The sequence below is a fragment of the Asterias amurensis genome, chromosome 6, assembly GCF_032118995.1.
Source record: "Asterias amurensis chromosome 6, ASM3211899v1".
NCBI lineage: Eukaryota > Metazoa > Echinodermata > Asteroidea > Forcipulatida > Asteriidae > Asterias > Asterias amurensis.
This window is the reverse complement of record NC_092653.1, coordinates 21,309,953-21,322,412: the sequence shown is the minus strand read 5'-3', so window position 1 is coordinate 21,322,412 and position 12,460 is coordinate 21,309,953. Positions and strand designations below refer to the sequence as shown.

General features: G+C 37.0%; 1 protein-coding gene across 1 annotated transcript; it reads right to left on the bottom strand.

Moving 5' to 3' along the window:
- Nucleotides 1-449: 449 nt before the first annotated feature.
- LOC139938873 (ras-related protein Rab-34-like) lies at nt 450-12,379 on the bottom strand. The gene is made up of 8 exons (XM_071934521.1): nt 12,309-12,379; nt 10,460-10,545; nt 9,424-9,591; nt 8,497-8,561; nt 7,449-7,582; nt 6,517-6,607; nt 4,893-5,027; nt 450-4,139 (listed from the first exon to the last, which is right to left on the bottom strand). Exons 1-8 carry the CDS (start codon nt 12,360-12,362, stop codon nt 4,075-4,077), a joined length of 798 nt encoding a protein of 265 aa, XP_071790622.1. The 5' UTR covers nt 12,363-12,379; the 3' UTR covers nt 450-4,074.
- Nucleotides 12,380-12,460: the final 81 nt, after the last annotated feature.

Genomic DNA, 12,460 nt, shown 5'->3' with positions numbered 1-12,460 from the left:
ACCAATTTGACATCTTCCGTCGTACAAGTACTCACACTCACAACGCTATCGGCAATTTGCTACAATTTTCAGTAAACCTAGCCACAAAAAGGCAACAAATGACAAATATAAATAAGTGGCAAAACAATATCGCCAACTGGATAAAAAAAAACGTTGAAGATGCAACATCAGGCATTCTAATTGAATTAACAATATTATTCATTTTGCTCCAAATCGATAATGTTAAAATTCCTTAATTGGAAAAACGATGTCACTAAATCTGGTCCCCATTTAAACCATATCTACTACCTAATGCATAATGCATCAGCAGCAACCCGGACACGTGACATGACCACTGATCTACCTAATTATTATTTAAACTCTCCTGTATTAGTGACCCTTGTGGTTTATATAGAGTATTTTACTATTAAACACAAAATAATAAAATCATCATCATTTTTTAAATTCGCGAATTTGGTATATTTTATTTCATATTGCCTTTACCAATTTATAGAGATACTTATTAAGATTAAGAATACCATTTCATAGTTGGTAATGTAATAATTATATGTGTAATGTACATTATTTTATTCAAGATAGACCAACAGTAGGAATACTAGGAATTTAGTTGGCAGTTTTTGATACAACAAACCAGAACCATGCATATTAGAACTCATGCATTCTTAATTGGCTAAGTTTAGGGGTAATACAGTGTGACAATTATGTCCAACTTACACATTTCTAAAGGCATGATTGTAAATGTCTTCAAATAACACAAGGATTAAAAACTGAAAAAAAAAAACTTTTTAAGGACAAAGAAAAGCAGTGAAAGTGACAGTATATTCAAAGTCACAGAACAATGTGACAAGTTTACAAAGAACCACAGAGCCTGGAGGGCAATATGCAGGCACAATTTGTACACACACAAACAGAATCTTAATGGAGATTACATTGAATTTTTGATATGGAGTAAAGGGACACCTTTCAAAATTGTACAGCTGCGATTTTCACTATAATTGTAATACAAATGTCAAATTATCTTATGACTAGTCTATTGTTCAAGCCTGGAATTTCATCTTTGAGACAGGGCAATGACATTTTCATTCTTCAAAAGGCACTACCATTAGGAAACTTTAAAAGGGGCACCAGGGCCAAGAACAGGGGGAAATGGAAGCCATGACCTCCATAGGGCTCCATGCAATTTTAGGCCTGTTCGTAAATGGAGATTGCATACATGCACCATTAAACATTACATTCAAAACGACACCCCTAATTGTAGCCATGTGTCACGTCAAGGGCAAAGGTCAATTGACCCATTTATGCCTGCTGTTCATCACTACAACCGTTTCCTGGGAAATTTAAAGAATTCGGGAATGGAAAAAGTTACAAACAAATATCGTTTAACACAATTGAAACTAATTTATGATTTACATTGTCATGACTAGTGTTGTAATAGCTAGATTTATTATTTTGTTTAAGGCATAAGTTGTAAATGCGCTGAAAGATAGACTTATTCTTGCTGTTTAAAGACACTACTGGTAGTTGTCAAGACATAATCGATGTATCTCAACATGCATAAAATAACAAACCGGAGAAAATTTGAGCTCAATTGGTCGTCGGATACTTCTTTCTGAAAAACTATGTCACTTCAGAGGGAGCCGTTTCTCACAATGTTTTATACTATCAACATCTCACCATTACTTGTCACCAAGTAAGGTTTTATGATAATAATGAATTTGAGTAATTACCACTAGTGTCCACTGCCTTTAAGAACAACAATACTTTCACAGTTGTTTTCTGAGTAGTTTTTCTTACATAATAAAAAAAAGTAGCCACAACCTTCAGCTAGCCTAATACACTGGTTTCAAAAATACCCTCTAAGGTGTTTCAAGAATACTTCATTAATTTTATGGATCTGGATATTGAATCTCTTTACATGTTTTATCAATTTTTAAAAAGTGATCAATAATTAATTGTATAAAAAATTTACCTCTGAATTTGTTTTGAAAAACAATGTCATATATATTGTTTATAAACAACATTTAATGTTTTTCACATAACTTGTCTAAGCTTTGTTTTTAAATATAACACCATAAATTATCTTGATAAAAGTACTGCTATATTCCGTTCAGGCTTTTTATTTGATCCTATCTTTAAGTATAAATCAAGTTCCCTTTGTACAAATAGCAGATATAAAGACAATGGGCCGATTTCACGAAACTTTACGCAACTGCGTAAGTCCACTTACGCAACGTTTATGGCGTAAGTTGTGCCGTAAACGTTGCGCAGTTGCGTAAAGTTTTGTGAAATCGGCTGAATATGTGATAGCCGTATTAAAACCTTCACCATCCTTTACACCCAATAAATTACCATAAAATATTTTAAGGAAATTGTATGGAAAAACGAGGCCCCTTTGATGACATTACTAATCATGAATCTGGGCTATAATCTCAACAAGGCCTAATTTCATGGAGCTGCTAAGCACAAAAGTTGGCTTAGCATGAAATGTCTTCCTTGATAAAAACAGGATTACCAACCAAATTTTGCATATTGCTTGTTACTTGTTTGCTTATCCTGAAAATCCACGGAAATTTGGTTGGTAATCCTATTTTTATCAAGGAAGAAATTAAGCTAAGCAAATACTTGTGCTTTTAAAGCAGCTCTTTCGAATTGGGCCCTGGTCATTAACTTTTATAGCTCATGCACCCTGCAATGGAGTCCGTAATGCACGCTGCAATGGCGTCCATAGTGCACGCTGTAATGGAGTCCATGGCAGCTTCGCTACCATGGGCAGTGCATCGTATCCATTCCTCTTGTCACTAGCCCCTCGTAGGGATTTACTGAAAAACAAAGCTGAATGGCTCGCCAAAGTAACTACTTTGCGTACACGCTAAGTGAATACAATTAGAAACATCACGAGAAAGAGAGGGGACCAGTTGCACTTTGGCTAGATGACTTTTTTATGGGTTACCAGTACATAACGACACCTAGAAAGCAATTGACCACAGGCCTCGTTAAAATGTGCCAAATTCTGATACATTTTAATGAACTTATTCCAGTGAGCGAGCAAGGCATGCTTGGGAAAACAGCATGGCAAGATCAACCTGGGGAATGAGGTTGGGTCCATGGTGCTTTGACACCCAAGGGGGCAAATGGCCAAGAGTGTCATTTGCCCCCATTATCCAAGCGGCAAGTGGTTAAGAAATCTGACTGTTAAACAGAGAACGCACAATAATCAACTAAGCACGGAAACCTTGCTTAGCAAAAACAGGTTACCAGCCAATATTTCATTAAGTTTACATTGTTGAAACTGGTTCCCCACTTATGTTTTACTTAGCAAAGAAATTTGTCAAGCAGTATTTTCTGCTAAACAGCTTTTTGAAATCGGGCCCTTGCTATAATGCACTAATATGATATACCGGTAAGTGGAACTCATTGTAACAAACACACAACACAAAACTAACTAAATACTACAGAGAAAGATGTGGTACCTTTGGCATAAAGCAAATATGGAATACGGTAAAAAATTTTAATAATTAATGAAAGACATACGAATAGGATAACACTAGGAATCAAAATAGCAAAAAGAGAACAAAGAAACTACTAAACACATACATATTAGTTTTTTTCCTGGATTTGGTAAAGTAAGCCTCGCTATTGATACAGAAACAAATACATATATTATCTTAGGTCAAAATAAATGTAATAATAACTAGTATATCATTTCCTCAATGCAACAAGGCTGTGACTCCAGTTTCGGTTGTTTTGCATAAATCACTTTTTTAAGGTTTGGTACTGTTTCAAATTAGGTGCTATGTGTGAGATACAACCTTGTTGCCAAGAACACACTAACAAACAGAGATATCGTTTTTTGTTTGACAAACTTGTAACTTTTACAGTTTATTCAAACAAAAATAAAGCACCTTTATTTATATTCTAACTAAATTTCACCGAAAAATATGACATACAACCTTCTTGTACTGACTCAACGCTATGGTGGTATTTGACCAATCAAATAGTAGCACGCAGCTCATAAATATGTATGAGATGCATAACAAAAATGAATACTCACAAAACATTATGCTAATTATGACATCATCGACAGCCACATCTTGACTTTTCTTGCAGGGATGCATCCAAGTCACCAGGTTTATTCAGTTCTGTAAAATTAAATCATATTTTAGTATTGTATCATAACTATCGCATTAATGGTTGCTACACTCAATTGCTGCGTAGAGTTCTAAACATCCACTGGCGGGCCCGTATTACAAACAGGGAGATTAAAATTGGAAATCTACCACCACTGTTTGCAGACAGCTGATCAACCAATATCGCACCCGATCTTCTGGAATCCTCCTGGCAGACATCCAAACCGCGACAGGTAGAAAATGAGCTATCCAGACACCATCACCATTTTCGTGAAATAAATCAGCTCCCAATGTTAAAGAAATTCCTGTTTTGATTGTATTCTCACATTGTTGTCTGCTGCCGCACGTATGCCCACATTCGCATGTAACAAGACATAAACAAATTTGTACTACTGGTCACCGTTTCTTGACTACTCAGTGTTAACACTCAAACGCAGCGCAAGATATGCGTGTTGTTGTCTGCTTGCGTACGTACGGCAGACTATGAGAATACAATCAACATAGGAAAAATGTATGCTGCCATGAAATGTGAATTTGTTGAAATTAGTGGCTTCCTGCAGGTAAGGTTTGAGTTATGATGCTTTGAAAAATTTCCCCCCAGAAATATACCAGGATGCCACTGTAGTATAATATGAATGTGTAAGGCCGCCAGCCCAAATTAACAATATACAGCCTGGGAAGTGTCATTAAAAATTAACCCAGTCAGTTTCCCATATAGTTATTTTTTGCAAACAGAAAGGTCCATACAATTCTGACTACACTTACTGATGAGATTACTGCCTGAAGAAACAGTGATTTTCTTGGCTTGAGACTTGACTTCCATATCTTCTACTTCTCTTATGACAGCCGCATTGAACGTGATACAAGCCAATCGGAAGAAGAATTCATCCACATTCTCACCTAAAAACACATTGACAAAAATTGCATAGTTAAAGGCAGTGGACACTATTGATAATTACTCCCATCTACACAATGCGCTAAGCTGGTGTTATAAGAAATTTTTTTGCCGGCTCAACTATACAGATACAGATATAAATACTCAAAATAATTATTAGCATAAGACCTTACTTGGTAACAAGTATTTGGGAGCTGTTGATAGTATAAAACATTGTGAAAACTGTCTCGGCTCCATCTGAAGTATAGTAATTTTCCCTGAATTTGATTTCGAGACCTCGGAATTAGATTTTGAGGTCTCGAAATCAAGCATCTGAAAGCACACAACTTCGTGTGACAAAGGTTTTTTTCTTCTTTCATTATTATCTGGCAACTTGGACGACCGATTGAGCTCAAATTTTCACAGGTTTGTTATTTTATTAGCCCCCCAAAAATATGTCAAAGAATAATCCCTATTTGGAATACACCATGTGAGAACTGTTACTGACAGTAACACTTCTCAGATTCAAATTTTGGAGGATAAAAAACTTATATAATTATTCATATTCACATTGTTTCAAAGTGAAATGATTCTCAAAATGCTTGTACTATCAAAAGCTGCTGTACTTCTAACCAAGGAAGGTTTTACTCACACTAAACTATTTCTGTGACGCCACTCTATTGTTGAAAGTGTAGATTATTTTTACGAATCTACACTTAAGTGCAGATTCGTAACATAATCTACAGTTTAGTGTAGATTCCTTACAAACTTAAGTAAATAGTTCAACTTGAAAATGAATGTCTTTCCAAACTGAAAGATAGCATGAAGTGCAACAAAACATAGCTGAAAATATGTTATCTTTCAATCAACTAAAACATTTTCCAGTTTTTGAAAAAATCACTTTAGTAACATAATTTATTGTTAGCTGAGCAAACTGATGTTGTACTCGATAATATTAAAAGCAATCAAAAATGCCCATATACTTTGTAAAATAATAATAAAATGTGGCCATCGTCGTTTGACAACGTATACAAAATTAGATAGATAACTAGTGTTGCTACATTGAGAAATCCAATTCATTGAAGCTGCTACATGACCAATGGGCAAATAGTTTAAGTCAGAGACTAGACTCTAAAGTGTAGATTTGTGAATACAATATACTCGCCTTGGCTCGTACATTCTATTCACGAATCTACACTTTCTCGTCCATTCTCTTAACATAATTTCAAGAGTGATTACCTTTAATATTCCCTTAAATATTCTATCAAAAATACACCGAGTGATTTCTCTTAGATTCCAATAGACCTACATCACACTGCCACCATCTTGGTCATGTTCCTCGCATCGAATAACAAAAATGAATGCTAATAATCATTTTGCAAACAGGAACCAGACTATTTTGTTCTTCCAGCCTCGGTTTGATTACATAGATATTAATGGGATATGGTTTAAGATGGCTGCACCATAATAAAGGGCTATAGGGTTCCTCTAAGTAAGGGCAATCTTTCCACTTACCTGTTAGGGACGAAACAGTCCAATACTCTGCTTTAATTTGTTTGGCTATTTTGAAGGCACGTTCATCAGCTTCAAAGAACTGCTGCCCAGTCTGCAAATAACAACAAAAATATGTTGATTCAGATTGCAATATAAATCCTAGTCTTGACAGTTACTCATGGAGCTTTTGTGACTAGGAAAAGACAATGTATAAAATAAAGTCTGTATTTGCACACATTTATTTCATTGCTGCCCTACATTTATTTAAACTTACACATTTTACAAAGTTTTATAACTATATTCAAATTATGAGTAGTTTACAGTATTACTTAGTATCTTAGGATATGAAAGTTTACTATTACAGGGCCAAATTTCATGGCTCTGTTTACCATAAGCACAGAATCAGCGCTTACGAAAGCAGGGAATTCTGTGCTAACGGCAAGCATATTTTACAGGTTAGCGGCGAATTTTGGCTTCTGCTCGTGCGTACTCAACGTTACAAGGCATTCTACACTTACAAGGCTAGCGCAGAAAATTGGCGCTTGCTCGTAAGCCGGGAATTGTGATCGTAAGCGCAGAATTCGGCGGTAAGCAGAGCCATGAAATTGGGGCATGGTATGCAGGGTTAGAATTTGAGGGGGGTGGGGGGAGTTGGGGGAGGGGAAACTTTGAAACTTTGCAAGGTAGCAATTACGATGTGGAAAGGTTTGCGGTAACACCATGTAAGGACTATCTCTAAATGAATTGGGGTGGTTCTGAAAAGAAACGTTGGTTTCAACTAACAGTTGAAAACCAATAGTTCTTTTCAGGACCACCCAAAATCATTTCAACTCTGGTTGAAACCAGTAGTTCTTTTCAGAACCACCCCAACTCACTTAGAGATAGTCATTACATGGTGTTACCGCAAACTTTTCCATATAATACTGATATAATAAGAAGGGTATGATACTTACACAAAGGTCTTTCTTTGTACCGACTAGGAAGAGGTGTACTCCATTACCGTTGTTCTCTCTTAAAGCTTCCTCATGCCACCTGTCTACACTCTCTAAGGAGTAGGGATCCATCAGATCAAATACTATCACAACAACTGGTAGAAAAACACAGTACAATCAATCATAGAGTTATCTCTAGGTTTTAGATTACAAAAAACTTCTGAATGGAATGTAGGTCATGGCACTTATGTCTTTTAAAAAAATATATAACTTCTTATCATCAGCCATGTGTAGAATTTCTAGATTTTGCAAAATCAGCCATATTATGTAGAATTGGTAGAAATTGTGCAAGTTTGGGCAAAGGACTCTGAATTGAAACGAGGTCCTCAAAATAGTTTCTATTTGGTTTGAAAAGTCCTTCTGTGCAATCTTTAGCATTCTGGTGAATGGCTTATCTTTATTATTTTTTTTGTGTCTGAATTTTATTCAAAGGTTTTTAGGGGGGTGGGGGATTTTGCTTATTGTCCACCAACTTGTGCATATTATCAGGCAATTTGCATGTATCGACCTGATACGCTAGCTTGTTAAATTTGAATCAAAATTGTACCTTTACTCCTTAAAGGCAGTGGACACTATTGGTAATTACTCAAAATAATTATTGACATAAAACCTTACTTGGTGACAAGTAATGGGGAGAGGTTTATGGTGTAAAACATTGTGAGAAACGGCTACCTCTGAAGTGCCATAGATTTAGAGAAAGACGTAATATTCCACGAATTTGATTTCGTGACCTCATATTTAGAACTTGAGATCTCGAAATCAACCATCTAAACGCACACAACTTCGTGTGACAAGGGTTTTTTTTTTCATTATTATCTCGCAAGTTCGATGACCGATTGAGCTCAAATTTTCACAGGTTTGTTATTTTATGCATACGTTGAGATACACCAACTGTGAAGGCTAGTCTTTGACAACTACCAATAGTGTCCACTGCCTTTAAAAAGGCAATTAAAAGCATATTGTTACATCCTTTGATTTTGAATCTTAATTTTGATGACTTGACTCTTACCGTTTGCTCCTCTGTAGTATGCAGATGCAATACAGCGGAACCGTTCCTGACCTGCCGTGTCCCATCTACATCAAGAGAAAATATAAGAAAACATTATAGGAAATTGTACACCCTGCTCTTAACCCGTTACTTAGATTCTCTTTACAGCACAGAAGAGGAGTTCATCGAGAGCTAATGCTGCAGTATATTGATGGTCAAGACTTAAAGACAGTGGACACTACTGGTAATTGTCAAAGACCAGTCTTCTCACTTGGTGTATCTCAACATATGCATAAAATAACAAACCTGTGAAAATTTGAGCTCAATCGGTCGTCCAAGTTGCGAGATACTAATGAAAGAAAAAATACCATTGTCACACGAAGTTGTGTGCGTTTAGCTGGTTGATTTCGAGACCTCAAATTCTTAACTTGAGGTCTCGAAATCAAATTTGTGGAAAAATACTTCTTTCTCGAAAACTATGTCACTTCAGCGAGAGCCGTTTCTCACAATGTTTTATACCATCAACCTCTCCCCATTACTCATTACCAAGTAAAGTTTTATGCTAATAATTATTTTGAGTAATTACTAATAGTGTCCACTGCCTTTAACAACCATACCAGCACCACTGGCAGTTTTAGCTGACCGATTAACCCACAAGATAAATCCTGCATCTGCCAATATCCTCTGCCCAGTGAATCAAGAATTTTTAGTAGGGCCTACAGTCCCAAATCCTTAAAAATCAGACCACTTCAAGATTAGATTTTGAAAGATTTTGGGCGGGTGAGGGGTTAACCACCACTCCCCCATCCCCTCACCCCATATATGGTTTTCTCTAGGCACCCTGCTCAGCAAAACCCATGGTTGCAACATCCCAACAATGGTGGCGCGATATACATCACTACACATACATTTTGGACTATAGAAAACTGAAATTTTTTAACTACTCACATCTGCAAGTTAAAAGGCACACTGAGTATATCGAATCGCTCCACTTCGAAGTCCACACCGATGGTGGCCTTGTAGTCCCTATCGAAACACTCATGGCAGAAACGATGTACGAGGCTGGTCTTCCCGACTGAAACATCACCTACTACTATCGTCTTGGAGACTTTTAATCTATGTCGTAAAAATAACAATAATATTAACAAGGTAAACTGTTACTTTCCCAGCCGAGGGGTTTAGTGTATCAGAGTTTTGGTTGCTCAGTTGTTTGTGTGTGGGTTTGAATTCCGGTCATGACAACTTTATTTTTAGCTCATAGGGATATAAAGGAGTTCATGTTTAATGCAAATAGGTGGTGGTTAGCCGTCTTCTCAGTCAGGTCATTGCAAACAATTTTTTTTTAAATGTAGCACTCAATAACTAGTAATAACTAAATATCTGCATTTGAGCCTATGCCTCTTTAACAGATGCAATGAAGAAAGACAACTTGATAGTTTGATATACAGTCCAGCACAGTCTAAACATAGGATGGTAATAAAGTGCTGTGTTTTGACCCTACTCCCCCCCCCCAAAAAAAAAAACCAAACAAACAAAAAAACAAAAAACAAAATTGACCCCTGACCAGTAGAAACAGTTACAAAACATAACAATGCATAAGACAAAAAGACAAAGGCAAATTGTGGAGCTAGGCAAAGGCTGAGATGAGAAGGACATAAAAGAATAACGTTCACAAAACTAATGGTTAGAAAACATAGTTACTAAAGATACATTAGTTAAAAACATGGTACATTGAGAATGAAATATTTTTCGTCTGAGTGATCATGAGACGAAAATTATTTTAGCATGTAAAAATGTATTTACATGACATTGTTTTACTAATTTCTCCAATGTAAATCTGTAGGCGTTGTGTTCTGTGTTACAAAAAGTAACCAAATCCTTTAAGACTGTTGATAGCCGATTCTTTCTGTAGTGTAGGGAAGTCATGGGTCAATGAAATGGATAAGGACTATGTACCAATAAATGACATAGATAAAACACTTACCCCACTGTTCCTGTTTTGTTAGAGAGGCATGCTTGTCTTACACCACTGCCAAAATCACTCTCTGTGTAAGGAGACTCATGCAATGACTAGAGTTCAAATAAAGAATAGTAGATTATTATGAGTCACACAAAAATACATTAACACTGCAGTATCAAATCTTGTCGTGTGACTCCAGAGCAGTACTCCAGTTGTCCGACAGCCCTCCGGGCCCCTCCCGATGTTCCAAAAACAATAACAATCCTCTCATGAGTTACATGCTAGGTTAAGGTTAGGGTTAGGGTTAGGGTTAGGAAAATACACTTCAGGTGTTGGAACATTGGTGTGTCGGAACCTTTGTATGCCGGAACATTCGAATGTCGGAACATTGGTGTGTCGAAACATTGGTGTGTTGGAACCTTCGTATGCCGGAACATTCGAATGTTGGAACATTGGTGTGTCGAAACATTGGTGTGTCGGAACCTTCGTATGCCGGAACATTCGAATGTCGGAACATTGGTGTGTTGAAACATTGGTGTGTCGGAACCTTCGTATGCCGGAACATTCGAATGTCGGAACTTTGGTGTGTTGAAACATTGGTGTGTCGGAACCTTCGTATGCCGTAACATTCGAATGTCGGAACATTGGTGTGTTGAAACATTGGTGTGTCGGAACCTTCGTATGCCGGAACATTCGTATGCCGGAACATTCGAATGTCGGAGCATTGGTGTGTTGAAACATTGGTGTGTCAGAACCTTCAGATGCCGGAACATTCGAATGTCGGAACATTGGTGTGTCGAAACATTGGTGTGTCGGAACCTTCGTAGGTCGGAACATTCGAATGTCAGAACATTGGTGTGTCGAAACATTGGTGTGTCGGAACCTTCGTATGCCAGAACATTCGAATGTCGGAACATTGGTGTGTCGAAATATTGGTGTGTCAGAACGTTTGTATGTCGGAACATTCAAATGTCTGAATGTTAGTGAGTCGGAACCTTTGTATGTCGTAACATTCGAATGTCGGAACATTGGTGTATCGGAACATCGTGTTTTGGAACATTCGTGTGTTGGAATATTGGTGTGTCAGAACATTCGTGAGTTGGAACGTGTGTACTCCTCCAGACATACAGTCATGTAAACCTTATTTTTATTTAACAGGCAGAAAGTACTAGCAGGCATTTTCCTTTATTTTGAATGTGAGGAAACTGCAAGTACTTGGGTGATGCCATAAAATGTTTTGCCAAAATCAAACTCATCACCACGAGTTTTGGGGGCTATATTGGATTCCGCTACATAACACTTTTAATTTTAAAACAAAATCTATTTGCCACCCTTTTTTTGTGTCTGCTCAAATTGCAGAAGGATTTTGGTTTGTTGGGTCCTGCCTGCAACTCGTGGACTATAATGGGAGGTTTGTTGCGCTATCATCTCCACGTGAAGACGATAGCACGACGAACCTCATCATCATATTCATACACAATTTAATTTTAGTTAGTTCTGAAACTACAAGTTCTAGTCCTGCTTCATTCCTTTTTTTCTAAAGAATTCCTTTGTAGGGTTCAAGTCAAACAAAGAAAGACGTTGTGGGGTACATTGTTCCTTTTTGAGTAAACATAAAGGCTTCTGTAAGTCGAGCAGTATTGTGCGTCATTTGTGACGTCTGAGGCAGTGTGTGTGGACTACTGTGGTGTGTGTGGCAGATCAGATGGCAAAAAATAACACCAGCATTTTATTTGATGTGTGTCATTGACTGACCCGCAGTTAGACTCAAAGGCAGAACATTGTTCAGTAACTGTTAAAAATAATGAAACTAGGGCGAAACTAGTACTACAGTAGTTATCCATTTTAAATATATCCATGTTTTTTAACTTACAGGTGTGAATTTTCTGATAGTTCTGTCTTTCCGGGCCCTGTTGACAGCAGTCATGGTATCAAATTCAACAATCAATCAGTAAGATAAAGGGCGCCACCGTTCGCTTTCTTTTAACATTTAAAGCAGGCTTTTTATTATGTAAATTTGAGTAC